The 27,871-nt window shown below is 43.9% G+C and overlaps 4 protein-coding genes across 6 annotated transcripts in view; 2 read left to right on the top strand and 2 right to left on the bottom strand.

Moving 5' to 3' along the window:
- The window catches only part of mgme1 (mitochondrial genome maintenance exonuclease 1), a 278,413-nt gene that overhangs the window by 243,626 nt on the left and 6,916 nt on the right, over positions 1-27,871 (top strand). The window lies entirely within an intron of this gene.
- Positions 24-2,545, top strand: cfl1l (cofilin 1 (non-muscle), like). Its single transcript, XM_070841198.1, has 4 exons — positions 24-106; positions 1,123-1,409; positions 1,633-1,709; positions 1,984-2,545. The coding sequence occupies exons 1-4, from the start codon at positions 104-106 to the stop codon at positions 2,100-2,102; spliced, it is 486 nt and encodes a 161-aa protein (XP_070697299.1). The 5' UTR covers positions 24-103; the 3' UTR covers positions 2,103-2,545.
- On the bottom strand, positions 3,610-16,924 carry rrbp1a (ribosome binding protein 1a). 3 transcript variants are annotated; one of them, XM_070840628.1, is made up of 27 exons: positions 16,847-16,924; positions 13,662-14,595; positions 12,451-12,605; positions 12,213-12,335; positions 11,467-11,619; positions 11,200-11,318; positions 10,857-11,010; positions 9,527-9,665; positions 9,187-9,368; positions 9,066-9,103; positions 8,896-8,971; positions 8,754-8,791; positions 8,569-8,650; positions 8,441-8,481; positions 8,277-8,355; positions 8,110-8,202; positions 7,930-8,016; positions 7,757-7,846; positions 7,256-7,348; positions 7,093-7,143; positions 6,929-7,009; positions 6,457-6,540; positions 6,166-6,243; positions 5,413-5,496; positions 5,209-5,307; positions 4,216-4,359; positions 3,610-4,125 (listed from the first exon to the last, which is right to left on the bottom strand). In XM_070840628.1, the coding sequence occupies exons 2-27, from the start codon at positions 14,575-14,577 to the stop codon at positions 4,087-4,089; spliced, it is 3,318 nt and encodes a 1,105-aa protein (XP_070696729.1). In that variant the 5' UTR covers positions 14,578-14,595; positions 16,847-16,924; the 3' UTR covers positions 3,610-4,086. The 3 variants fall into 3 exon arrangements, with proteins under 3 accessions (XP_070696729.1, XP_070696730.1, XP_070696731.1); XM_070840629.1 differs by having other exon boundaries at positions 8,110-8,199; XM_070840630.1 differs by having other exon boundaries at positions 8,110-8,199; positions 8,441-8,478.
- snx5 (sorting nexin 5) lies at positions 20,225-27,551 on the bottom strand. The gene is made up of 13 exons (XM_070841401.1): positions 27,408-27,551; positions 25,911-26,015; positions 25,647-25,757; positions 25,370-25,491; positions 25,116-25,239; positions 24,644-24,739; positions 24,442-24,547; positions 24,278-24,353; positions 24,030-24,069; positions 23,853-23,939; positions 23,115-23,274; positions 22,949-23,034; positions 20,225-21,453 (listed from the first exon to the last, which is right to left on the bottom strand). The coding sequence occupies exons 1-13, from the start codon at positions 27,441-27,443 to the stop codon at positions 21,403-21,405; spliced, it is 1,200 nt and encodes a 399-aa protein (XP_070697502.1). The 5' UTR covers positions 27,444-27,551; the 3' UTR covers positions 20,225-21,402.

Raw genomic sequence — 27,871 nt, 5'->3', positions numbered from 1 at the left:
CTCTATGAGTCAACCTGCTCTCTTTCCTTATGACCCTTCAGCATTTTGACTGCTGCTACCATTTTTTCTCTGCTGCCTGTTTCCTTCACACATCAGAAGCAAGATGGTGAGTAGCTCTCAGACTTTTCTCTCTCTGCGTCTGTTAACAGCTTCTTCTTTGTGTTTTCCTGTTTCCCACAGGGCGACTCATCCAGAGCTGATGAGGGTTTGAAGTGTCACATCCCCATTTTAACAATACAGTTCTAACATGTGAAGCTGTTGTCAGATTGTTCAGCGCAGGGTTTTCACTTGATGGGTCTCCGATGGGAGCTGCTGGCTGGTAAAAACAGAGTTTAATGTCTGAAAGAGCTTGTTCAAGGTGTGGTTTTGCCTCCAAAATGGAGGGAGCTTTGTTCGTGCTTCAAACTTGTTCTGAGAGAATCCCTCGGGGCGGTCTTTCTTGTGCGAACTTGTTCCACAATGAATGGAATGTGACAGAGCCAAAGCCTTGAAAACTCACAGGGAAGCTGCACCCACGGCACGCTGCTGCTCAAACACTGGGGGAGTCTTTGCACGCTGAATCACTTAAATAGCTTCAGCACTTCTCTGCAAAGTCTAATTTTGGAGAACTCCCTCTTTCTCCATCTGTCAGTTCTGCTCTCTGTCTCCAAACCACAGAAGAAGCGAATGGTATCGGATCAGTTATGAGCCGCAGGCCGAATCTCACCGATGTCCTCATCCTGTGATGGTCTCTGATCATTTTACTGTTTTACTGTGCACATGAGTGGCAAGTTAGACTCAGAGCTGGACTTACTCAAGCCCAGGATTAAAGTGATGAGCGATCTTCACAGAAAAGAGCTGAATAAAAGAATAAAAGTGATGCATTTGCAGCCACTCTGAGGACATTAAGAGGCTCTTAAGGGCTTAAAGTTACTTGAGTTTTACTGTATTATTCATCTCTTTGAGTTTGTCCTCTGTTCCCTGAGACATTGTGTAACTTTAAAATATGTGGAACATTAGAAGCACTTTGAAACTCACCAATAGTATCTATCATCTGACACACTGTGATCACGTCAGCTGATCACGTCGTGGACTTTATGTGTGATTGTCCAACTCCTAATGTTGTGTGTGTCCTCCAAACAGGCGTCCGGAGCTAAAGTCGCTGATGGAGTGAAAGAACTCCTCGATCAGATGAAAGTAGTGAAAAATGATGACAATCAGAAAGAGCGCATCAGATTTGTGGTACTTTACTTCAAGAACGGTTTCATTGACGTGGAGAATGTCTACCGGGAACAAGATCTGGAGGGCGAGGACGTCTTCAAGTTCTTTGTGAGTTTGCTGAAGCCCAAGCAGTGCCGCTACGTCATGTATGACTGCCACTTCGAAACCACGGAAACCAGCAAAAAAGAAGAGCTGGTGTTCGTGCTGTGGTGGGTCCTCGTAATGCAACTGAAGCATGAATTCATTTTTACACCTGCATCATTTTTACTGACTGCACAGAGCTGAGAAACACAAGCAATGACTCTTAGAGCCAGTGTGTGTGTGTATGTGTGTGTGTGTGTGTGTGTGTGTGTGTGTGTGTGTGTGTGTGTACTTATGTCAAACAGTCTGAGACACTTAATGATGAATGATAACCATCTCTCTTCATATCAGGGCTCCTGATGATTCAAGCATCAAAGATAAATTGCATTGTGCGAGCTCAAAAGGGGCCCTTAAGGACGTCATAAAGGGTAAGTCCCCCCTTTAATTAGACTTTATTTAATAACATTTTAATTTTAAATCATCTATCAGTCACAATATCAGATTATTTTACATATTTAGCTTCTTCCTGTAGTTTGACTTCTGAACTACTTTGATGATGTTTTCAATCCTCTTTTTTTTTTTTTTCATGCATGATTTTATTTATTCATATTGTTGGAAGGAGGCTTTTCTTTGCCAATGACTGCTTCGCTGTCGATGACACCAGAGTTGAAACTGAGTTGTTCCCTCTTACGTCTTCGACAGGCGCCAAACATGACTTACAGATTAACGACTTTGGAGAGTGCAGCAGCCGGATGTCGTTTGCAGAAAAGCTCGGAAAGAACATAATCAAAATCGAGGGCGCCTCTGTGACGGGTGTTTGAGCCAAAGTCTCCTCTGTGTTTCACAACAAGGTCGATGTATGTAAAGGCTTTTTCAGGGGGTAGTCGCAAAGTTTCCAAATCAATTTATTGGATCAGTCCAGCAAAGCTTAAAGGGAGGGGGTGTGAGGATCAGATACAGTCACACCCACCTGGCTGTGAAATCATTTACTTCTGTCCTTCACACACTAATGATGCTGCTGTCTGCATGACTCTACATTCAGATTCTCAAATTGGTGATTCGCCGTCATCATGTCCATATATACTGTTTGAATCGCAGCATGCTTCAGTATATAGTGTTCATCATCATCACTGCACACCTTCCTACGGTTCACTAGGTCTAAATGGCTGCGCTTGTTAAATCTGCCATAACCTTGTTTTTTAGACTGTTATATTTTGATGGATGCACCTGCTCACTGTTGTCAAATAAAATCAATGCAACCGACTGTGCAAGTGTGTGCTGTTTCTGCAGACAGTGTTATTTATATAGGTAATGATTCACCACTGAGTGTTAGCTGACTGTAATCAATGACATTATCGACTTTGGCTCATTGATCAGTGATGATACAGAACCACACTACAGCTGTTCATTCTGTCAGATCTACACTGCTCAGCTGTTCAGTTCAAAACTGAATGTTTGTGCTCAATCAAGCGTATGAGAGTTATTTGAGAGCATTAGAGCCTTTAGTTACTGTTGGAGCCCAGTAGTCGATCAGATGAAGGCTTTAATTGACAGGCAGCTGTTACATGATTGATAAATCTCCCTGTGATTGATGGGACTTATAAAGGAATATCTTATGTTATATAAGAGGATCCTCGCTCTCTGCAGACACCCTGCTAGTCTCAGACTCACAGGGGTCACCTGTTGACTTTGGGATGCCGTCTGTGATCAACTTGTATGTTGGAAATACAGTAAATTACCATTTTAAAAATAGCAGGTAGCTGTAGTTTTTAAGCGGTAAATGAAATTTGCATAAAATCAGAAGTTGTTTCACTCGTCCGACCTTTAACCTGCCTGTGATGTCAGAGCTCCGCCCACAGACTGGGTCACATCTCACCATCAGTTAAAGACTAAAAGCTTTTTGTCACACATGGATGTCAAATAACTCCTGCCAGCGCTCTCCGTCTTGTCATCCTGATGCCTGAAACCACAGAAATAAACTGAGCCTCTGTGTGTGCACAGCCTTACACAGGACTCGTGTTTCAGAGGATACCACACAGGTTGGAGCTAATAAAGTGCAGTGGGGAGAATTCTGACTGTGTATTTCACTGTGTGATGGTAAACACTGCCAGGACCAGGAGCTTCTTCTCTACACAGGTTTATTTCTTCTCTACACAGGTGTAGCAGGTTTTTGCAGGCAGCTTTGAAGCCTGACAGGATGCTTTGAGTTTTAAAATGACGAGAAGTTGTGCAGACGTTTGCAGATATTGGTCAAAATATAAAGAACTCAGAATAGCCAACTTTTACACGGCTTCATTCACAGCAACAACACGGACGCTGAACAGGAGCTGAGCTACACTGTAGTTTATTCATTCATACAAAGTCGATGCATGTTATTGGCAGCCAGCTAGAGAGGAAAGCAGGCCCTAAAGGTCATGAAACACTGAACCATAAAATGTTCCCATCATTCAACCACATAGAAAAGACATACAAAGTAATTGCACAGGTTGATGTACGTTTGACGTACAATCGGTTTCCCTTTTTAACACTGAACTGTGGGGAAGTGTTTGGAATATAAGGCAGGGGGATAAATAACTTCTGACATAGCCAGAAATGTTGGTGGAATGTGGGTTTCAGTAAAGATTGTATCAGGATTCGCTCCTCTAATCTTACTTTGAAATGTTCATAATATCAAACATTTGATTCCTACAGTTGCAACAAATGCAATCAACTACAGTACAAGAAAAATAGTTTTGGAATGCATAACTATGGTAATCATAAGGCATATTTGGCAGTATTTTTGAAGTGTCTGCGGTGAACGTCCTCTCACACGGAGGTTCCTTCCTTCAGCTCCACGTATTCTCCCTTAAACACAGAAGCAAGAAGAAGATCAGGGTCAAGATGGATGAAGGTGCTAAAGCAGTCTGAGCTCACAGGCGTCTCCACGTGTCTCACCTTGCCCTCCAGGTGCTCCTGTAGTGTCCTCACGGTGTCCCTCTCTTTGGTCAGCTGCTCCTGAGTGGCTTTGAGAAGCTGCTGGAGCTTGGTGGCGGCCTGGCCCAGGTCTTTGGACAGCTTCTTCTCCTTCTCCAGGCGCTCCTGTGGTCCGACGAGAGGGAGAGTGGAGCGTCCAAAGAGTTCAGCATCAAATATAAAGAGATGTAAACTAAATAAATACAGTCTGCATCAACGTGTGGGCGTAACATGGAGAGATCATTCAGAAACATTTCACCTGAGCTCATCGTTAACAAAAGCTGATGCTTCCTGCTTCTTTTACTTTATCGCTGGTCTGTTTATTTCCCAGTGAGCATTTAGTTTCATTACACAACTTTTCATCATAAAGTCTTTAACAACCAGGAAAGAGTCAGTCAATTAAATCATTCAGCCAAGAGACTATGAAATATAACTCATGAGGAAATAAAACAGCTTGAAAAAAATCAAATCAACCAGTAATAAACTGTGCTGTTGTAAAAATAAGCCAGATAATCAGAACGAGCTTAAATAATCCTGCTGGAGTTCATGATTCTATAGTTGGTCTGTAATCAGCCATATTATGTCTTATTTAATTAATTCACAAATCAAATGAGGACGAGCACTTCAGGAACATCACAGACCCCTGCTGGGAAAATAAAAGCTCTGTTCAATGACTCAGCTGGAAAACATCGGTCTTTCCAGGTGATCAGTTCAGTTTAAACAGTGTTTAATGATGAAGCTGATGTGTGCGCTTAATACACGGCTTTGTTGAAAACTCTGTTCTGATTGGTCCATTGCTGCTTCTCCAGTCTGTCAGCAGACCTCAGTTCTGATAGTGGAAACAATAAACTAGTCTTTAAATCAATAAAACCCTTTAACAACAATGACTGACTGTCTTACGTCTCCCTCAGACACTATCTGAGCTGACTGACAGACAAATAGAAGCATTAAAATCAGCGTCAGCTGTTGTCGCACCTTCAGCTGAGCAACGTCCTCCGTGTCAGCTTGTGGTGACTCTGCAGAATCCTTCAGCAGATCCAGCTGAGCCTGAAGTTCACTTATAGTCTTCTGGGCCTGGGGGGGGTTGACACCACACACAATGACGTTATCCTCCGACACTTTATCAGTCACCCTCGGGTGTCACGAGGCTAAAATTAGTGTGTCGAAGACGGCGGCTACCTGCTCAACCTCCTCTGACAGCTGCTGCTTCTGAGCCGCCTCCCCGTGCAGCATCTCAGCCGTCTGACTCAGCTCGCCCTGAACCTGACGAGGACAAACATCACACACACACACAGCATAAATATACACAGACAAATGTGTGTATGCAAACGTTCTTGTGCCAAAGCAGCTGCACTACACACACACACACACACAAGCTGCTCAACCTGAGTGCCAAGTTAGTTTCCTCTCAGATTATTTCAGGTGAGAGGCTGACGAACACAAAACGTGTGCTGCTGTTAAGAACCGTACAAACAAACATCTGAAAACAAAGGAGGAGAAGTGAGCATGCCGAAGGAGGTGAGGAAAAGCTGTGGTTAGATTTATACTATGTGCACTCAGTCAGTGGAAACTGGTTAGCGCAAACAGCCGCCATGTCGGAGGAGTACTGGACAGACTGGAAATACCAGAGTCATGTGTGACCGAGCATCTGTGGAAACATCCTTGATTTTGGTCACGGCTTTGACAACACGGATGATTCAACCAGACCACAAACTACTTCATAGAATAGAGTAACTAATAAGTAATAATAATAAGTAATGAGACATGTAGTTTAACTGAACCAGGCTGATTTGAGGTGAAAAAGCAAATCAATTAGTCTTTATTCATTTAGCGCCAATTCATAGCAGTGTTTTAATCAAGAGAGAGACCCAACGACTGTCCAGTACTCTCTGACAGGAAGTGAAGGGTGCCCTGTGACCTCTGCACCCTGACCTGACTGGGTTGAGCCTCAGCTGGGCCATTCTGCTCTCGCTGAGCCCGCATCGTGATCTCGCCCAGCTGCTCTCTGACCTGAAACAGGAAGCCGGCGCTAGTCACTGGGTACATCCATGAATCCCTGCTGTGATACCTCGCTGGTTGTGTCGCTTAAGGAGGGATTTCCACAAATTCCTTGACGTGACATCTCATAAATAGCATTTCTCCCTCATGCTTTAGTTTCACGGTTATCTGAGAGTGTAAATATTGTCTGCAGGATGGGAAAGCAGGCTGAGTCGGTAGAGTCACCTGTGTAAGCTCCTCCTTGTGTGCCTGGGCCTCCTTCTGGGCCAAATCCAGCTGGCTCTGAGCCTCTGACAGCTGCAGCTTCAGCTGAACACAGAACAGAAAGAAAAAAGACGTCAGGAGGGTTTTCAATGCACCACGACAGACTGATGCTAGAGGTCCACCGATGGAGGGTTTTAAAGGTTTTTAGAAAGGATATAATAACCACAGTTTGGAGCAGTGGAAAGCAAATAGCCCACTAATCAGTTAATGCCAGCCCCCTTGTCTACTTGTCCTATTGGACAATTTATTGGCCAACCTTTAAATATGTGACATGTGTTTCTGGGATAATTAAGATCAATAACTGTATCAAGTACAGAGGCAGATTCATTGCTTGCAATGCTGTAATAGCATCATAAGAATAAATACAAATATAGAAAAGGGGTAAAAGTTTGTTTAGGCTGCTGTGATGTGTAGATTGGAGCTGCTCATGTACCTGCTCCATCTCCTCTGAGCTCTCCTGGTAGTCTGCCTGCTTCTCCAGCTGAGCCTCCAGCAGCATCACCTGCTCCTTCAACTGAAGAGAACACGAAAGGCAGGTCAACACTGCAGCACCTTTCTAACCCGCTGGGAAACTTTAACTGAGTGACAGATCCTCACCTGATCTATACTTTGGTTTTCTGCCTCCAGCTTGCCGGCCTTCTCCAAAGCCTGGTGAGACGACAGAGAGAGACGACTGTGAGGCTTTAAAATATATAAAAAAGGGCTCTGACGCACAGCGGAGACGTGTCGCAGTCATAGTGACATCACAGACGTAACCTACCGCCCTCAGCTGCTCCTCTGAGTCAGCCATCTTGGACTTCCATACAAGCTCCTCTTCCTCCACGCTCTTCTGCAGATGTTTCAGCATTCCTTCCTGAAGGAGAAGGGAAGCAGGATTAAAGGAGCTGTTTCAGTCACAACTCACCTGAAGAATCATTTCAAGAGTCATTTCTCCCATCAGCCATCAGACTCTTTAACACCAGCATCACTGGCTGATGTTAATATACTGCCTACCATCCATGTCATCCCATTCCTGTCTACAGTGTAAATATCCTATGGTGTAAATATTTATTTCATTTCATTACAATCCATATATTTCTATTTCTATTTCTATTTATATTTATATTTGCTATTTTTTGTCTTTTCTATTGCTTTGTTCTTTCACTCTCCCTGTTTATATTGTTGCTGCTGTAACAAGAAAATTTCCCCCTATGGGGGATAAAATAAAGAAGTCTCTAAGTCTCTAAGTCTCTAAGAAACAACTCTTATTTCAGTCACTTACTGTTTCAGCCAGGACTGTCCTGTACTGATCACACTCAGCCTGCAGGGTCCCATGGCTCTCCTCGGCCTCCTTCAGTTTCTCCAGCAACTCCTGAAACAAAGAAAGCACATTCAGAGCTTCTTCTGACGGCCGGTTCAACCCAGCGCACGACGACAGGAGGAACTGTGGCTTACAGGCAGCTCTGTGCTTGACTGGGACTCCTGGCTCTGCTGGCTGAGAGCCTCCTGAGCTTTCTGAGCAAATACTTGTATCCAGTTGGACTGAGTGAGGAGAAAAGCAGGTATATATAATTAATGTGCACATTATTAAACAGAATAAATCATCAGAATTAAAGATCCCTCTTTTTGTCCCACCTGCTCCGTCTCTGCTGGTATCTGAGGGAAGAGCGCCTGGAGAGTTTCTTTAGCTTCAGTTTGAAACGCTGTCAGTTCTCCCAGAGCGTTCTGCTAAAACAGAGGGAGGTGATTAGTGGCTCATCAGGTGAGACTGCTTTGCTCTCAGAGTGCAGAGAGAGTCTTACTGCATCAGTGGCCGTCTTTTCTCTCACTTCCCTCAGCTCCTCTTGTAGTGATGTGACCAGAGCTTCCTTCTCAGTCAGACTGGCCAAAAGAAAAAACCCAATATAGTCACACACAGATCTAGAAACAGCTCTACCAATGTAGTGAGACTGACTTCTTCATTTACCTGCTCTGTAGTAGCTGGAGCTCTGTGGAGCTATCTGGCTGCTGAAACAGAGGGAACATGCAAATAAATCACTGAGATCATTTTCCGCTCTAGATGCAATCACACACCGCGTCCAGAGGCAGACTCACCGGTGTGCTGTTCAGCTGCACCATCTCTTCTTTGAGGTTTTTAAGTTCATCCTGAAGTGATGCGATAAGGCTGCCGTCCTCACTGAGGAGGAGAGACAATTCAGATCAAGTCAAAATAAGCAGAGAACAAACAAAGGTGTGGACAGTCTGAGATGTGAGTCAGACAGAGAATAAAAGCACCATACCTCTTATTTCTTTGCTCTAGCTCAACGATGGTTTTCTCCTGTAGGAAGAGGAGATCGTTTGTGATTAGGAGTCCACGTCTCAGCGTGAATAAAGTAAAACCTGTAGCTAAATAGTGTAGCTGCAGATTTTAGCAACACTTACAGCAGCTTCCTGCTTCGTCTGCAGTTGCTTCAGTTCCTCGTGAAGTGTGCTCAACTGGCCGTCTCTCTCCTGAAGGCTGCGGGGGGGGTGGGGGCACAGCAGCGCAGTCAATAAATGACACAGCTCTGGATCTGATGCTGACTCTGAAGAAAGGAGGCTCAAACACTTACCTGAGCTTTAGCTGTTCCAGTTCCTCAGCATTCACCTGCTGAATCAGACAGGACAAACAACCTTAGTGGAGACTACTGCAAGTCTGCTCAGGCCGTTCAGGTCAAACTGACTGTGTCCTACCTGACTGTTATCCTCCTCCTTTTGGGTCTGACTGGCCTCCAGCAGTGAGTTGATGGAAGCCACCTGCTGTACGAGCTGGTTCTTCTCTGCCTGTGTCTCCTCCAGCTGGGCAGTGAGGGCGTCCACCTGAGCAGAGCGCTCCCTGACCTCAGCCTCCAGCGTCCCCATGCGCACCTGAAACTCTGCAGGGACGAAGGCCACCGTCAGACCACAGGACTCACAGATTCATTTCAGGACACCTGGTGCAACTGCTATTTCCAGTTTTCTTTTTTTTTTACTATTAAGATTGTAAATGAAGTGCGATGTGTAATACTAAGACGTTGCTCTGCTGTTCTCTGACCTGACAGTGAGCTGCTGTCCTGCTGAGCTTTGTCCAAAGTGGCCTGCAGACTGCCATTTCTGCTCTGTGCTGTCCTGAGCTCCTCACACACCTCCTCCAACCTCCTCTGTAACGCCTGCTCGCTCTCCGCATGGCTGGCCTGAACAGCAGAATTCAACATGTCAAACAGGAGGGGGCAGCAAAGGTTCACAAAGTCATTCTACTTGGCAGGACAGGGACCCATTTCTGTGAGGTATCCCTAAAATATCACATTCCCATACATTCATGGGAAAAGATATAGATAGAATATTGATAGATTATCCAACTATCATGGATTTGATTTGTAACAATAAAAATACATTTTTTTGTTAATTTTTTTTCATGAAATACTTCAAACTCTGAGATAAACCTGCCGATCAGTCGAGGCAGGTAATCCCTGATGATGGCTGAACGTCGACCAGTTCGGCTTTAACAGAACACATTTTTACAAAAAGGCAGCAAAGCTCATCTGCAGCCAGAGACATTAGAAAATCAACATGTTGCATCATTTGAACATGTTGACTTATTGACTGACGTTCTGAGCCGTTGCATAACATGTTTGAAGATCCTTCACCGGAGGGATGTGAGTAAATGATTAAACTAAATGAACATGTCAGGAAGTGATGACTCACTCGTTCCACATAACCAGTAATAGTTCAGAACAACAGCATTCCTACACACACACACACACACACACACACACACACACACACACACACACACACACACACACACACACACACACACACACACACACACACACACACACACACACACACACACACACACACACACACACACACACACACACACACACACACACACACACACACAGACAGACAGACAGACAGACAGACAGACAGACAGACAGACAGACAGACAGACAGACAGACAGACAGACAGACAGACAGACAGACAGACAGACAGACAGACAGACAGACAGACAGACAGACAGAAAGTAATGCATGTTGTAAATAGCATCAGACTTTTGCTGCTCTTTTACTTCCAGCCACAGAGGGCTGCAGAGGAGAGCTGCTCAGACACGCACACATTCCAGCTGGTGTTGTGAAGTATTTTCCCTGCAGCCCATTACTGCATTCCAGCCCAGCCTCCGGCTCTGTGATTACAAGGCAATTAAACTTCCCATAACATTAGAGGGTCGGGGGGGACAGGTGGGAGAGGGCTGGGATTGTGTAGATACTCTCTAACTAACCGGCTGCTCAAACATTTAAAAAAAAAAAGAGAGAAGAATAAAGACTAAATTTGTGGAAACTGATCACGTGTGATTTAAAATAGAAGCGATGTGGCCGACCTGCAGCAGGGAGAGCTGCTTCTCGGTGGCAGAGACCTTGGCCTCCAGCCCTTTCCTGATGTGTTCATCAGCGAGCAGACTGTCGGCCTTCTCTCCGAGCTCCTTGGTTAGCTTGGTGCATTCCTGACGCAGCTTGGCCAGCTCGGCATTCTGCCTGATGACAGAAAGAGAAGGAGACACAGAGAGAAAGAGCAGTTAGGTCACGAGTGTCACATTTTTAGCTGTGATAGTAAGAACGTGTCTTTGAAGTTGTCCAGCCTGCACTCAATAATTAGCTTCCGTATAAAGAGGAAGAATGCATGTCATTATGTTCACGGCCTCTCATTTACAGGGAAACACTCACTTGCTCTCCACCTGGCTGGTGGCCTGGTTGAGGGCGTCGCGGAGAATCGTGTTCTCCTGCTGCAGATGGGCCAGCTGGGCATTGGGGCCTTTCTCCAGCTGGTCCTGCAGGCTGAGGATCTGTGAAATAATTTAAGTCCTTTTTTAAAATAAACTGGCTGCACTTTGCATTTTCACATTTAAATAGCGGGCAGAGAAAATACAGAGTAAAATCCACCAATCTGAATTGTATGTTAAGAAATTGTAATATTTGTGGACGAGAACGGACCTTGGCATTCAGCCCCTGGGTCTGGGCGATGTGGTCCTGGTAACTGGCCTGCATGCGAGCTTGCAGAGCAATCATTTCTTGCTCCCTCTTACTGAGCTGGGAGCTCAGCCTCGTCTCCACACTGGCCACCTTGGACTTCTCGGCAGACAGCTCCTGATAAGCACACACATGGTCAGAGAGCAGGCTGTAATGTGTCAGTAAGGAACCTCCATCATCCCCCAACACACCACAGCTTCTCTTCTAGAGCCGCTGTGGCGACAGTTTCATTAACACTCAGTTTGTGATTATCATGGTCATCAAAAGAAATAACTTCTTACAATAACCCTCTGGCCTTTCCTTAGTTTTTACTTTGTAAAAGTCCTCTTGAAATACTATGGACTTTTTACTGCCCATAGCAGGGACATGCATACGTCATGCAACAGGTGGATTAGCCCTTTATGCCTCCAAATGGATGTGGTCTACAGTCACCTTGTTATTTCTCCCCTAGTGCCCCCCTCAGGTCAAAAGATAAAGAATCCAAAAGTCAGAATTAACCCTTTCAGTTTACGTAACAACAGGACTTTGTCCTCTGCTGCCACCTTCAGGCCGAGCTGCACCTTCTGCCTCAGCAGTAGATCTAAGAACAGCAAAGGCTTTCATTCATCCAACAACTTAGTTTTCTCTTGTAATATCGATCACATGGCTGCCAGTGTGACAGTAGAAGAGATGAGCGATGAGCATCGCCAGCGGCTCCACTGACGTCTAACCTTGCTGAGCTCTCTGAGGCGGTTCTTCGCTGCAGTAGTGTCCTCTTGTTCTGCTGCCAGCTGTTTCTCCCTCTCCTCCAACTGCTTCTTCAGGACGGCCACTGGGTCTCCTTTCTGAGTGGCCTGAAATCAGCGCACGCACACAGAAAAGACAGCATGTTGGTCTCGCATACATTTGGTGATCTACAGACTCGTCTGGACCAGCAGGGGGTCTTTCTCCTCATCTCTGACTGCATACCGTGTGCCAGGTGTCCTGAATGATGCCGACTTTTTCAGACAGGATCTCGATGAGCCTGTGAGCCTCTCCCTCGCTGAACACCATGCTACTGATGGTGGACACCAGAGCCTTGTAGGGCAGGTACAGCGGAGCATCAGCAGAATCCACAGCTGCCACTAAAGGAGGAAAACAGGATGAAACACACAAGAACACAGCGGCATTAGAAGAAGAATTTATTTCATGTTAAAACTATAAAGCCAGATGGTTTTAAAGCTCATTAGGCTGCCAGAGTCAAGCCTGAATTCCCAGCCTGCCTCAGGAAAAGGACAAGGTTGCGACTTGTCCTTTGGGTCTGGGACCCCGGGCAGCTTCGGATTGGCAGAGTGACAGGGCACTGTGGCACCAGGCGGAGACAAGCCTCAGGCAAGCGGGAACCCCACCCCCTCCCTGCCCATTGTCAGGGCACTGAGAGCCTTTGTCAGCTAACAAAACAGGGCAGTGGTGTTTGGACAAGCCAGCGTGCTCTATGCCCTCCAGAGCCGAGTGCCAGACATTACCCATAACTGCCATTGGCACGACTTTCAACAGACACACAGCTAGAGGTTCATCAGTACTGACAGGGTATTACTGCTTTAGATTGGGAGCGTAAGAGTGTGCAACTCAACTGTACAGACATGCCCCCACCTCTAAACTATCAGGTCTGAGTACTAGCACCGCTGTTGTGGTTAACTGAAAGGAGAAGGCTAATCTGACAAAAATGGTTCTAGTGCAACTAAATATTGATCAACTGCAGCAAAGTGTTTACAGATGAGACTTGATGAGACTTGCAGAAGATGTGGACACATTAAAGTCCCAACTACACGTCAGACATCACAGCGTTCCTGTGCGTCCACTGACAGCAGGGTTAGCTGAAATAAAACAAGCATCCTTCTTAAAATGCAGTTCAATTGTTTGTTTAATACGCCTCATGAATCCGTATGAGAAAAGTTACCAAGCATCTAATCATGGTGAGGAGGTGTGCTGAGATTTCAGCAGAGGACGAACCTAAAGCTGCAGGTGGTGTGACACCCTTCAGAGCCTTTAAGACCGATGAGCTGTGCACATTTTTACCTTCACCTGCTGTGTTGACATTATCTGTTGATTTCAACAATTTGGAAACAGTGTCGTCTTTAATAAGCACAGAAATAATAAAAACGTGTAAATGTGGGCGAAGTGTGTCTGTATCTGCTCACCAGACTCGGTCTTCTTCTTGGATGCCTTCTTCTTGGGCTCCTGTGCTTTTGCTGCAGCAGCAGGAGCCTGCTGGGCCCCCACTGGGGGCACTGCCATCACCGGGACATCCTTAGTGACAGCCTCCAGCACCGGGGCAGTCTTGGATGGAGCCGCTGGAGACTTGGCCGGGGCTGCGGCAGACTTGGCGGGGGCTGGTTTGGCTGACGGAGGGGCAGACTTGGCTGAGGCCGGGGCAGGAGAGGACTTAGCTGGTGCAGGTGCGGGGGCAGACTTAGCAGGGGCAGGGGCAGCCTTGGCTGATGCAGGGGCAGCCTTGGCGGGGGCAGCTGCAGAGGATGGGGTGGATGCAGGGACCGGGGAGGACTTGACTGGCGCGGGGGCAGACACAGGTGGAGCGGGCTGGCTGGAGGCTGGCTCCACTTTAGCCACCTTCTTCTTCTTCTTCTCTTTAGGCGAGGGGGCAGGTGAGGCGTCGGTCGGAGCAGGGCTCGGGTCAGCGGCAGTCTTGGGCTGCGTGTCTTCTGGCGCTGCAGCTGGTTTGGCCTCAAACGCTGGGACAGGCTCCGGGACAGGAGCCGCTGCTACCACTGGGGCAGCAGCAGGCTCAATGACTGCTTCGGCTTCGGCTTCAGCTTCGGCTTCCTCTTGGACTTTCTCAGGCTCTGGTATCTTTCCGTTGGGCTTTTCCTCTTTCTTCTTTCCACGGGTCTTCTTCTCAGATACTTTGTCCTTCTTCTTTTTCTCAGACCGAGCAGACTGAATCTTACCCAACTCTCTGCGCTGTTTGGCCAAGGCCTCCTCATACGAGGTCTCCTTCATGGAGAAGGTGGAGACGAGGGCGATCCCAACAGCAGAGATCACCATGAATCCACCAAACACCATTATCCCAAGGGTCTGGGGGTCATAGATATCCATTCTTCAATTTCAGTTAACCTAAAGAGAGAGTGGAAGACTTGTCAACACAGTAAAACAACATTAAAGCTAATTCTTTCTACCTGAAACCAAAGACCAGTGGAGAGAGAAGTTCACACACAAACTTATCAGTGAGCTAAAACTAGAATACTGCCAACAGAATCAGCAGCTGATGAGACTTGTGATTTATACTGAATAGAGAACAACCTTTACCTCCACAAGCCTCAAGGTGTCACTGTTACCCACATAAACTTTAGCCGTAGCTGCATAATGCGACCCAGCAAACCTTATCAACACTGTGACATAACAGCTAAAAAACCCACTTATCATATAAACCTCCACCTTGGGTTAAAAGACACGTGTTCACACAACTGACATTCACAATCACTTAAATCTCATTCACTGACTGCTTAATTTTTAATAAAACAAACAAAGTAAATATATTTAAATATCATTACAGAAAAACAAATGATGAAGAAAATCCCTTAGAAACATCTGTTTAAAATGTGGTTAACAACTTAAAACACCTGATTCCCCATATTCTGTTTCAGAGACGTCTTATTTAACAGTTTTAATTTGTTTAAGGACACATTCTGATTATTACGCTGCTGTTATAAGGTGGCACAAGATTAACTAAATAAACTAAACTAAAAAAAAAACTAAACTAAAAAAATGCACCGAAAATATTTCTAGAAAAATCAAACACCTGAAAAATGTCAGTTTGTGTGTAAAGAAAAAACAATATAGTTCAATCATTTTATTTACATATTCAAACATCATCATATCTGCTGCTATAAATAATATCCAACCATCGACAAGAGTAACTCGATCCTGAGCAACTAATACACCTGATCCAGAAGATATGAGATAATATGGAGTTAGATGCACGTGTGATAAATAAGTTATTTTCACTATTTAACAGCAGAAATATGAATTTAAGGCAAAGACAGAAACCAGCACCATGGAGGCAAAAATGGCAAAAACTTAGAAGATTTGGTTCCAGTTGGTGTTAATTTCCTGTCCAGTAGAAATAAACATCCCTTAAAGGCTCTTTAAACTTTCCCTTTAAAAGGTGCTCGTCACAAACCAGAATGTTTAGCCTGCAGGGGAGGAAAGTTGGCAGAGAGCAGGCAGCAGCTTAGGGACAGTAAAACCCGTTTCTGATGTGCTCCTGCAACGCTATCGGTTATATCTGTTTATTTTACAGATCAGAAAATACATAAATGCAAAAAGGAAATATGTGGAGGTTTATTGTTTTAAAGCGAGCCAACGCTGTGACATGGTGGAGGAAAACTGCTGAGCTACTTCAGCATAATGAGAGAGTCCAGAGTCCCCGTTCACTGCAGGGTCTGAAAGCCTGAAACGAAAGGGAACAGCCTCCTAATCTGTGATGTCACACATCGCTGCATCTGCACTCAGTCTAAACCGAAAAAAGAGACATTTAAGAAGAGAAAAAAGCAGCGAGGGTGACGTTCAGAAGATAGACGTGCATCTCAGAGTCCAGAAGAGATGGGATCAGGAGGTGGACTTCCTCTTAAAAACTGGATTCCCCTTTAACTCTGAAACATCTGGCTTTCATTAAGGGGCACTGGACTATCTGCACAAAAATAGTCTTTAGCTTCACATTAAATTCTGATAATTTTATTGGGCCAGTGGAGGGTGAATCAAGCAGATGCATGTGTTTTCTTTGCTTTAAAGACAGCATTTGTCTTTATTACATCTCAGGTGTGCTGTAAGGAGAAGAAATATTAGCAGGAGGATCGTCCACTTTTTTTATTCATACTTTAAACACAAATGCAGTGACTTCCAAGAACTTCCAGGTTAGTTTATTTAACATCAAACTAACATTAAAAAGCTCAGCTAAAAAAAAGGCCTCTGAGCTTTCTGGGACATTGAGGACACCCTACTTAATTATCCATTCACACATGCGGAATAAAACAAAAAATGAATGTGTGTGATGCTGTAATTCTGCTTATGTGATGTGCTTTTGATCATTACTTGCAGGCTACCATCGAAGCTAACACTGGGAATCAATGAACTTGGCTATTTTCCTGCACATTGTGGAATAAAGCGTCGGTTAACGAAACAAACCAGCGTCCAAAAAGCTCCAAAAACAGCGATAACTAAGCAGCTAAAACAAAAAGTGGAGCAGAGTGGTTGTAGGTAACTTTATTCGGCTGTCTGCCTGTGCTGGGGGTTAGCTCTGGAGCTAGCTTCCCGGCTAGCTAACGCTGACTCAATGAATAAAAAGACCCCACATTCCCACTCTTACCTCGCCGGTGATGGAGCGACGTCTGCGGGCTTCAAACGAACCGGACAGTCGGAGAAAAGCTGGGAGTTTTAGATGAAGTGTCTTGAGTCCAAAGCCGCCTGTTTGTCCGGCTATCTGCTAACTAGCTTTCTTCCCGGAGCGCTCCCCCTCAGTCCGCTGGAGGATCCGTGGTCCGCTGTGAAGTCGTGGCACTTCGAGCTGGCTAGACGTGCTGGCCCCGTGCCCCACATAGCTGCCATAAACCCAGGAGCGCTCTGATTGGCTGGAGGGCGCCCAAGCCGGAAGTCGGCACGCTGGGAGTTGTAGTCTTTGGCCTGTAGCCGTTTTCACTCAAACAAAAGTGGCCTGTTTGAGGTGGAAAGTGAAGTAAGTCAGTACATTTACACACTTTGACAATCATTCTGCTGCACAGTGTGTTTCTGTCGGTGTACAGTCAGACTCAGAGTTTAAACTGGTGCATTTTAAATGAGCAAACCTTTTAGTTTTAGGCCTGATGTGTGTGTGTGTGTGTGTGTGTGTGTGTGTGTGTGTGTGTCTGGATCTGAGTGTTTCTTGGTGACAGACCTGACTGAACTCTCCCTGCCTCACCTGTCACCTGTGCTTTATAGCTTTATATTCAGATTACTTAAGGTTAGTTACCTTTTCAGATATATTTTTTTGATATTTTTGATTTTAGATTTACTGTATTTATTTATTATTGTCCTTCCTGGATTTATTTGTTCCTTCTTCCAGTGTGTTTTTTGTGTTTATTTTCTTCGGTGCTGTATTTGTTTTTAATGCTGCTGTAACGCTACAGTTTCCCAGTCTGGGATCAATAACTTCATCTATCTATCTATGTATTTATACTTCTTTCCATGAAAGGTCAGGAAGGAGGTGGCCATACATTAAACTGATCATGTCCTGTTATATTATCAGACTGGTCTGAAATATACAAACCACAACATCTTTTCTTCTACTAATTTACCCAAAAATTCATACTGGAACGTTTGTTATTTTCATTAAATTCAGAATAAACTTCTTTGGGTTTGAATACCTGCAATGCTTCCTTTACCTCTGGGAGTATAAAGATGTATAAAGATGTATGAATATACTTTACTCTGCTTCTATCTTCGTCCTGTTAAATTCAGTATGTTTTTGTATTTCAGACAAAGCATCAGGATCATTTCACATCCAAAACTGAGCTTTTCAAAGTTGCAGTTTCTCCAGAAATGATCATCAGCCACACCTGAATGTCACCTGCACGCCGCAGGATAACATTGTTAGCATTGGTGACGTTAAGTTTATTCCAGCTTGTTTACCACACCTTTTATTATTTTAACGCCCTAAACACCAGGTGGCTGAACTGGTGTTGTAATAATGTGGTGCAGCAACACAAAGTGAAGGACTAAGCCACTGTGCGCTTGTTTAAATGAAGAACTTAATATGTCACATTCACATGCTGCTCCTCTGCACTGCTGATGGAACATTTCTCCCTCCACCCCCCACGTCACGCACTGGAAAAGTGTTTTTACAGGCATCCTTGAGACAAGCTCTCCTCAAACTGCTTAATAAAGCAGGTTTTTAAGTGGAGTCACAGATTGTCCTCATCAACAGAAAGTCTCACGGTGTAATAACCAGAAGAAAATATAATACCTCTGAAAACAGATACAGATTCTTGGTAAGTAAAAACCTGATGATTTAGGGTTTTCTCCCACTGACTCTTCAGCCACCCAAAGTTCTCCAGTGCTCCCCTGTTTGTATGTTGTGATAATCAAGATGATAAAGAGTGTTTTACTTCAACAACCTTCCTCAAACTGCTGTGGAAATGACTTGTCTGCTCGGTCTGTGCATGTGGATTATATATGATGTTGTGTTTGTGTCGTGTGCATGAAAGCAAATGACTGTCAGAGCAGAGAAGAGCACACTGACTTTAGCATTGTGTTAGAGACAGAAAACACCTTCAGACTGTCCACTAAACTAAAGTTAACTCACTGATTCCCTCAGTGTCTCATTGAATAACTTCCCAAACATGAGAAAGCAGCTGACTTGTTACTGTGCATCAGTTTATTGAGACTCTGATAACTACAAACGCAGGAAAGGAGGATTTAAAACTCTGCATCTGTGTGAAATTTGTACCTGAAGGGAAACAAACTGTCCTGTTTCACTGAGGAAGTGCAGACGGTTCGGTTTCATCGGCGACGGTTTCTGTTTTAGGAGGACTTCATGCTTTGTGCCTCCAGACCTGCTCTGAGGCTTCTGTCTGCATCCATCAAGACTCTTCACTGAAGCGAGTGGAGCTGTGGGACACGAGGCAGGCGCTCAGTGTGAGTAAGATGTCAGGGTGCTAAAGGACATGACACAGCGTGAAAAAGCTTGTGAGGTGGTTTTCTTTTACCTTCTTTCTGTTTTTTCTGTCATAATTTTACATCTCAGCACACATTCTAAGCCTGTAGATCATCTAAACGTGCCCAAGGAGGCAGAAGCAGCAGCTATATAAGTATTTAAAGCCAGTAGCTTTGTTCCTTCACACCCGTACAGACACATTCACACAGCGTACTGTTGCAGTAGCAGTTTTATGTCAGTGATTACAGAATTGAGGAAATTCTTTATCATAACACAGCAGCTTCACAAAGGGATCATGAGAGAGACTAAATTTAGGACTGTTTCTGTTTCACACAGAGATACTCAGATCACCAACAGTCTGTTCTCAGCTCTCTGACACCTGAGGTTAACGTCTGCGCCCTCAATCACTGATTCCTCTTCATGTTGCAGAAAGAGGCCTTTGGATCTGCTGGCAAACTAACTAGTTTGTGCTGCTAATGTGTTACCGTCTGATTGGCTGCGCTTTCATCCAATCAGTGAATCGAAGGCTACAAGTCACTGTGACTGCACAACTGGTGATGTCAATATTGACAAATCCATCACGGACAGGTACAGTTCAGTGTGTCTGATCGCTTTGACTCCTCGATGGATCGTTCAGGCCGAACCTTTAAAGGAGAAACGCTGAAGCTCTGTTGCCCTAATTATCTAATAATCCCTTTGCAGAATAAGGTTTTCCTTCACAATGCGTTGAGTTGAGTTGAGTTTCACTGCAGATTACTTGTTTAGGTCACGTTGCTTAGTGCAGCTCAAACACTGGGACATGAAATGTGCATTTTGGTGGCGGTGATTCCCACGAGCACGCTGGCATTTCCTCAGAGCTCACCCAACACTCCACACAGGATCCACTGTGGTCAATGGATTTAACACAAACATACATACAGCTGTGTTTAAACTTCAAGGCTGCTCACACAGGAACTAAAGCAGGACAGAGGACGGACGAACACCACCACCTAGTGGTGTGACGGGAGGCTCTTTAGACTGGAGGTAAAGGGAGAGAATGAACGAGGAAGACAGGAATCAGGCTTGGGAAAGTAGGATTTATTCAATGCCATTATTACAAATTTATAAAATGCTAATATTCTGTAAGAAAAGTATCGTGTAAAGGAATTCACACGGTTGGAATCCATTAGAAATACATTCAATTTCTTATAAAACTATAATGCATTTTAACACTCCAGTGAGCCTGGTCATGATTGTGAAGTATTTTTCATCTTCTTAGTGCATCTTTTTTTTTTTTAATAAATGTTTAAAATAAACTGTTTAGAAGATCTGGTAAATATATCAGGTCTGATACACGAGACTCCAACAATAACAAAAAGGGGAATTTAGGGGAAAAAAGAGGAGAAACAGCAATAATTACACTCTGAAGAGGAGAGAGTGAACGGGCAGAGATGGATGTGGTGCTAGAACACCTGTAGTGCTGCTGAGGACAGAATAGGAGTTCCAGGATGCAGACTCTTATGTTAGATGCTCAAATCGCATGTTTGATTGATTCTCATCACAGATCATTCTCTTTTGCTAAACAGATAAATGTGTGTCTTTGCTAACTGATCTGAGGCCACTTCTTCCAAACATGAATGAGGGACTGAGTCCGTTCCTGAGCTGAAGTGCAGCTATTTTAGATGATCTGTCGTGTCCTCTAAGTCTGCTGCTTCTGTGAAACTGTTCCATTAGCAAAAACAACAGATTAAGCATATGAATCATAAAAATCAGGTTACTGGTATATGAAGAACATTCTTGAATCCTTATTAAGAAGAAAAAGAAAGATGTTTAAAAGTGTACATGAGGAGGTTAGAGTCAGAATTGATGAAGGCAAAAATATGATCATAAAGGCAAGATTTCCATTATGTGCATAAAGTGAAAGTAAAAAAACTAATTAGGAAAAGAAGAAGAGCACCTCTGCCGGTGCTGCAAAGCAATGGAAGACCTTAATGTTGGCATTCACATCGAGTTAGAAATCCATAAATAATGGAGAAGGATGGACCGAGGACCAGAGGACAGAGACTCTGTAAACATATAGACTTCCTGCGAACAAGACGCTCGGTCCTGTTCGCAGGTTTAAAGTGGCATCAGACCCGTGGCTGGGAGCAGAGATAGGGCTTGGATTCACGTCCATGCACGACCCCGGAGACGCCAGGTTTCATTTAATACGACCGGTCACTTGGTGATGGCAGGACAGGAGTCTTGAACACACGTCAGTTGCTCTTGAGCAGGTCAATGCATCCATGCAATAGAGTCACATTGTTCTGTGGAGACAGGAGGAGATATCATCATTAGTCCTGAAGGACAGATCTCACTGAATAAAACATTAAAATCAACTTTCAGCCCCGTTAGCATCAGCTTTTTAGGTGTCTGATGTGTAAACGATATATCCTGCTCATAGAAACATGAACTAATCTGAACTGATATGACTGAGAAGAAACAGGATGCTGTAGCATGTAAACACTGTTCAGGTTTCTGCCCACAGCAACACAACACAAGCACTTCACCTGCTGTGTGCTGCCGTCATTAGCGGCAGTGACAGACATCAACTAGAAAAAGACAGCTGGATATAAGGATAATTGATCTGGTTGGACAATGAAATGGAAGTTGTGGCTCCTCACTCACTCACTCGCTCGCTCGCTCGCTCCCATGTCCAGTAACACATGTCCACCTGCTGCTACTTACATGTTTCAGTCTTCCACAGACTGTTGGATCCTCTCTGAAGCAGGCAGACAGCACAATAGTAAACTACTGGAGAACATGCTGCTCCAGATGTACCAACACTTCCCACATATAAACGGCTATTTACAAAACAAGAACATGTGGTGACGACGTTCACACACAGATTTCACACATCATTTTCTGGAGGAAGCCAAGTGTGATCCAGTTTTGACTTTACAAATGAACATACACAATTTCATTAGAGATCACTGCTGATGATGCTGCATGTGAGATTCATTAAAGACACTACAGCTGTGTCATGATAAACTATTAATATTCACTGAAATATATAAAGTATCTAAATAAATCTTACATTTGGGATTTTCTGGGTGAATCTGAAGGAATCTTCTCTAATTTCTTTGCATTTTGGACAAATAAGAAAATGAATTTCTGTCTCACAGTAGATACGAACTCTCTCTGTTCTTTCTGGCCACTAGGTGAGCGTCTGCTGAGGGTTTGTCTTTTTCTACGATGTTTATTGCAGTTAAATATTGGGCTAATTGAAATTCTCTGGCAGTTTATTTATCTAGTTTATCTATTGATTGGATTTCTGTTCTCCTGCTCGAAGTATCTTAGCTTATTATCTTTGTATCATTTGGGACTTGGGGATTATTTTCATCAAATCTTTTTAACATGTGGATCTGATTTGTTCATTTGTTCCACTTCAGGTGTTTCCATCAGAGGTCAGATGTCTTTGTTGTGCTAAATACGCTCCATGTCGGTATGAATCTGAACCTGACTGTTCTTTTTTTAATCTGAATTAGGGGGAACTGGCCCAGTTCTGCTCTGGACAGTTCCTGTGGACTCTCAGTATGTTTTTAAGGAACTCAAGATGTGCTTTTTCTACTGGGTTTCAGTCCCAGTGTTCTTGTTTAATTAATGGGCCCCGAACTTCACTTTCATACAAAAGGATTGGCTCAATAACTTTATAAAACTCTCAGCCAAATGTTCACTGGAGGATTCAATTAATCTCTCTCTCACACACACGCTAACAAACACACACCCTTACTCAACAGTCGGCTTTGTTAGGCGTCTCACCTTGGCGTGTTTTATCTCCAGCTCAGCCATCTCTATGAGGTTCTTCCTGAAGGCCACAACGCGCCTGCCCTTGAAGCTGGTGAGTTCTGAGGAAAACATTGTGCATTTCACACAGAGAAACAAGCACAGAATGAACCTGCAGCTCTTTACACATGGACACACAAACCTTTCTTCCCAGAGTCTGAGAGCTTGTCAAATTTCTGCAGACATTGCTGCTGGTGCTCCTCTGCCTGGGGAATGTCCTTGCTCTTCAGTCGAGCTTTATCCAAAGCCTTGTTAGAGTTCTCATAGTCAGCCAACGCCCGGGCTCGCCTGTACAGAAGGTCCTGAAATGTTCCAGTTGAACGAGAGAAACAAAAGGATGAAGAGGGAATCCACAGAAAGCACACTTGTAATATTTTGGAAATAACTTGCCTTCATTTGGAAAATATCTGTCAATCCATTAAACTCATCATCCAATGATTTAAAACCCAATTTCATGTTTGGAAAAGACAGATTTCAGCAGAAGATGTGCAGGACGGAAATGATAGTTATTAAGAATTACATGCATGTCTTGTAACAGTGATTTAAAGTTTAATAAACACTTAGTTGGTCCTGAATGCTGAATGTAAGAAATATGAATATCTCTAATACAGCGCTGACTGGAAAATGGCTGCTTTGCTGCTCTGAGTATTCAGATCATCTTCTCTTCATCTTATCCCCCGAATGTTCGGCTCCATTTACTTCTGAAGGACAGTGTGGATTACAGCTGAGCACTGATGTGTTAAACAGCAGAGCATTTCAGTATTTTTATGTCTGCTTGGAACGGGTCACATAAGGTGTTTGTGAACTTCATGGATGAGTAACGTGGTTGTGAATCTTGTGTGAGCATCTTGCCTGAAGGCAGAAGATAAACACGTCTCACCTTGGCGGCCTGGATGTCTCTCATGTAATACCTCAGCAGCTCTGTGAGCTTCAGCTCCTGGTCAGACGCTACTCTTCCCTCCACCTTCTGCAGGGACCAAACAAAGACGTTTAGTACCAGCCATGATGCACACATAAATCAGGACAAATATTTACAGAGGTGCTGCAGTTTACTTACTCTGAGCTTCTCAAACAGGTCTGACAGCTTCTCCAAATGCCTGAGAAACAAGTCAGAACATAAATCCATAACAGAGAAAACTCTGCCATTACATCTCTGATAAAGATGTGAATTAAAACAACTATTATCACAAGCCAGCTTTAGGACATCACTTCTAAAACACTGATTTGTTGTCCACAAGAGAACCATCACCTATAATCTTCAGCACCAAGTATTACCAGTCATTAGATTACAGATATTACACTCACTTTTTATTGGCTGTGGTATCTTCGGCCGACAGACTGTTCAGAGTAGCAGACACGTGAATGTAATCATCTGCGATGTCTGTAATAACACGATTGTGAACATAAATTCAGTTATTCCATTCGCTCAAAATGCCATTTAACACAACGAGGTAAAAACCCTCTCATACTTTTGTGCGCGCGGGTCATCTTCTCTGCTTTGGCCGTGGAATCTTTAATCTTGCTGTAGTAGTCGAGCAGGAACGTCTTCTCCTGCTCAAAAAAGTCATCGACTTCCTGTGTGGGGAGCGAACACAGAGATGAAGGTAAGTGAGGAAGCGGCTACGACGCTGCACCTGTAATGCTGTCGGACATAAACTGTGAGCAGCTCACCTTTATTCCTGAGATAAGGACCTCATCGGCTGTTTTCACCATGTTTTTGAAGAATCCTCCAAACATTTCCTTGGCATTCTTTCTCCTCACGGTGAGCTAAAAAGACAGAATTTAGTAAGGATATGTGTTGAATCTATGAGATGAATATGGTTTATTTGCTACAGCTTATAATATAAAGCTGTGGGAAGTAAAAAGAGACTGAAATAAAGTTTGTAGCTGCACCAACATGTCATCATTATTGTAAAAAATACACTATTCTCTTTCTATATTCACTACCAGACTAGTATTTGGGTTTATACAGTGTTCCTGTTAACAGACATTATGGCCACTGACTGACAAACACTACACAGATAAGCATAACTGCTGATCACAGCAGGATGTGAGCTGGGTGTCACAAGTCTCCAGTAAACTCTACTTCCTCTCTTTCCAACCGACAGCTCGGGAAAGGAAGTCAGCATTATGGGGAACTCACATCCTGGTCATACTCTAAGAAGATCTGGAAGTTTCTGTCCTTGCTTAAAACGGGGTGGGAGGACAATCTCTGCAGGAAGACTTCGTGCACTTGGACAGTTTTCTTGAACACGGCCAGGTATTCACTGAAAATAAGTCGGCATTTATCACACAGAAAGAAAACGTTTTGTATAAGAACATTACATTTCATTTCATGCTAAGGATCTAATACTGACACCGTCTACAGGACACAAGAGAATAAACAGGGACACTCACGCCTCCAGCTCCTGCTTCATCTTAGTGTACTCGTCCTTGGTCATCGTGGCTTCTCCTTCCCCCAGTTTGTGCATCTTCTCTCTCGGGCTCTCAAAGTCAGGCTTTGGGGGAGCTGGAGGAATCTGTGGGTGATAAAGCCGGAAATAAAGCACTCAAAGAAGAACATGATTCATGCCAGATGGCCTTAATATGCAAAATACTAGAAAACTTTTGTAAAACTTGTTTTCAAATGACAAAGAGTGATATTACAGTCTCTAAATATTTATGTGTAACTCACTATTAGTCCAGCATATTCCTCTGTCTCAACCAGGGTGTCGTGCAGCCAGATGAAGTCTTCATGCTGTCTGGGAACAGAGAACTCTGGCTTCTGGAAAGAGCTGAGTGTGGTCTGAGGAGAGACTTAACTTTAAAGAACAGTACTGTGTAAAGAAGGAAACTGTCAACACATCAGAAAACACATTTACAGATTATTTTTAAGGCTAGGAGGAAGTTTATGTGTTGGAGTGTGTCAGTGTTGGGGTACAAACATTTATTTTTTTACCTTTGTGTGGACAGTAAACTTGACTTTGTCTCTTTCACAGAGTGCATCAGGAATATCAATGAGAAGAGAGGCATCGTTGTTTAGATCCACAGACACAGAGCGCATCTAAAGACAAAAACACACCAAGAGGGTTGATCTTGTGTGTACACACACACACACACAAAAAAAACATACAAATGCATTTTTGTTGTCATTTTTAACGGTGTTTTCAAGAAACGTCCAGCGGGTCCCTCATCTTCCTGGACGGTATCATAAAGCCATATTACTCACTTTACTTTACTTTGGTTTGATTTGACAGTTTGTCTCTCTAATGCTTCTGTGGGGTAATGAGGATTTACACTGTATGTAGTAGAGAAAATAATCAACCACAGCTCGCAACTGATTGGAATATTGGTTTAAGAGCACCAATAAGTGCATTTCAATCAGCGAGTATCAATAATTCACATATATACAAACGACATCAGCAAATCTTGGCCAGTAATTCAACAATACAAATCCTCAGTGTCTGGACTCTTCCCTCACATGACAATAAAATAGTTCAGAGGTGCATTTTGTTAGCAGCTATGATGCTGAGAGGCCAAAGCCATCACCCTCCAATCCAACCAGTGGCTGCTGCTTCACAGTGAGGACGACTGGAGGTTGGAGGTGAGGTATAAAAAAGGAAATCATACATCCTCAACACACACTGGGGTCCTCAGGATTCAGACAGGCTCAAAGCTGCAGGACTGCTAATTGTTCCTCCATGATTTCAGAGCTTTAAGTGCTGGGTAAAAGCACTCCTGCTTTGGCTTCACAGCTGGTTACCCTTCCCTGCACATCTGTTATATTAGGAAATAAAGAATTAAACAAATTGTAATCTTGACTATTTACTCTCTTGTGGGTGAATTTCTTACACTCAGGTGCATCATGTTTGTGCTCTCAGCCCACTGACATGGGATGTATAACAACAAACCATTCACCAGCAGCAGACAACATCCTCTACAAGCTGAAACCACAGCTCCCAAAAACAGAACTGCACATATCAAAACAAGAGGGCCATTTCAGTGATATCTAGATTTAGACACCTGTGTGAATGGAAATGGTTTTGGTGAGTACAGGTCTGCAGTACAGGAGTCTGATGGAGTACAACCGCAGTAAAAGAGACACTTAAATGCCATTACAGGCCGGGTCACTTTAACTTCAACATTATGTGCTGCCAGGATCAATTAGCGTGAACGACTGCGTCTTTTAACACGTCCAGTAAGTTAGACAACGTTAGAAAACATCACTTTTTTCAGCACAAACGCACTTTAACCCCGCTCATTTAACGTTATCCACTTTTTGTTAGCTACACTGATGAAACGTTAGCTAGCTTTAGCCACAGGTTAGCTAGCGTTAACTAGACAGAAAACACAAGTTAGCTGCACAAACTTAGCCAAAAAGCAACGGTTATTGTTAGCTAACGCTAGCCTGATGCTACCTGAGCTGGTTTAACATACAAAGACACATTTCACCTACCTTTTCCTTACTCGCTTCGTCTATGCTGGAAGTCATTGCGGGACTGAAATCGACGAAAAGGCAACAACAGGCCAAATCAGTGAACTATAAGCAGGAAGGAGTCCCTCCGCTCAGTGCTAACTGTCTGACGAGCTGTCAAATGATTCCTCAGCCCATCCTGATGAGGGGGGATTAAGTCCCGCCTTACACTTAATCTGATTGGACGATGACGATAACGAACGCTACGATTGGTCTTTAAGCTAATCAATCATGCATACCTGTGGTCTACTACAGTTATTGGCTTTACGGTGACTTATTTTTAGATAATAATCATTAGGTAACGAACAGGTGAGGCGTAATGAGCGGAAAAAGTAAATGGAAGTAACTAAAATGAGCACCACCGAGTCAATAACCACACGGATGTATTTCAATGATACACTGCGCATTATGGGTAATGTAGTTAGTTGTAGTTTTCCCCTAATCGA

Source organism: Pempheris klunzingeri, chromosome 12 (assembly GCF_042242105.1).
Source record: "Pempheris klunzingeri isolate RE-2024b chromosome 12, fPemKlu1.hap1, whole genome shotgun sequence".
Lineage (NCBI taxonomy): Eukaryota > Metazoa > Chordata > Actinopteri > Acropomatiformes > Pempheridae > Pempheris > Pempheris klunzingeri.
This window is presented reverse-complemented; position numbering and strand designations above follow the sequence as displayed.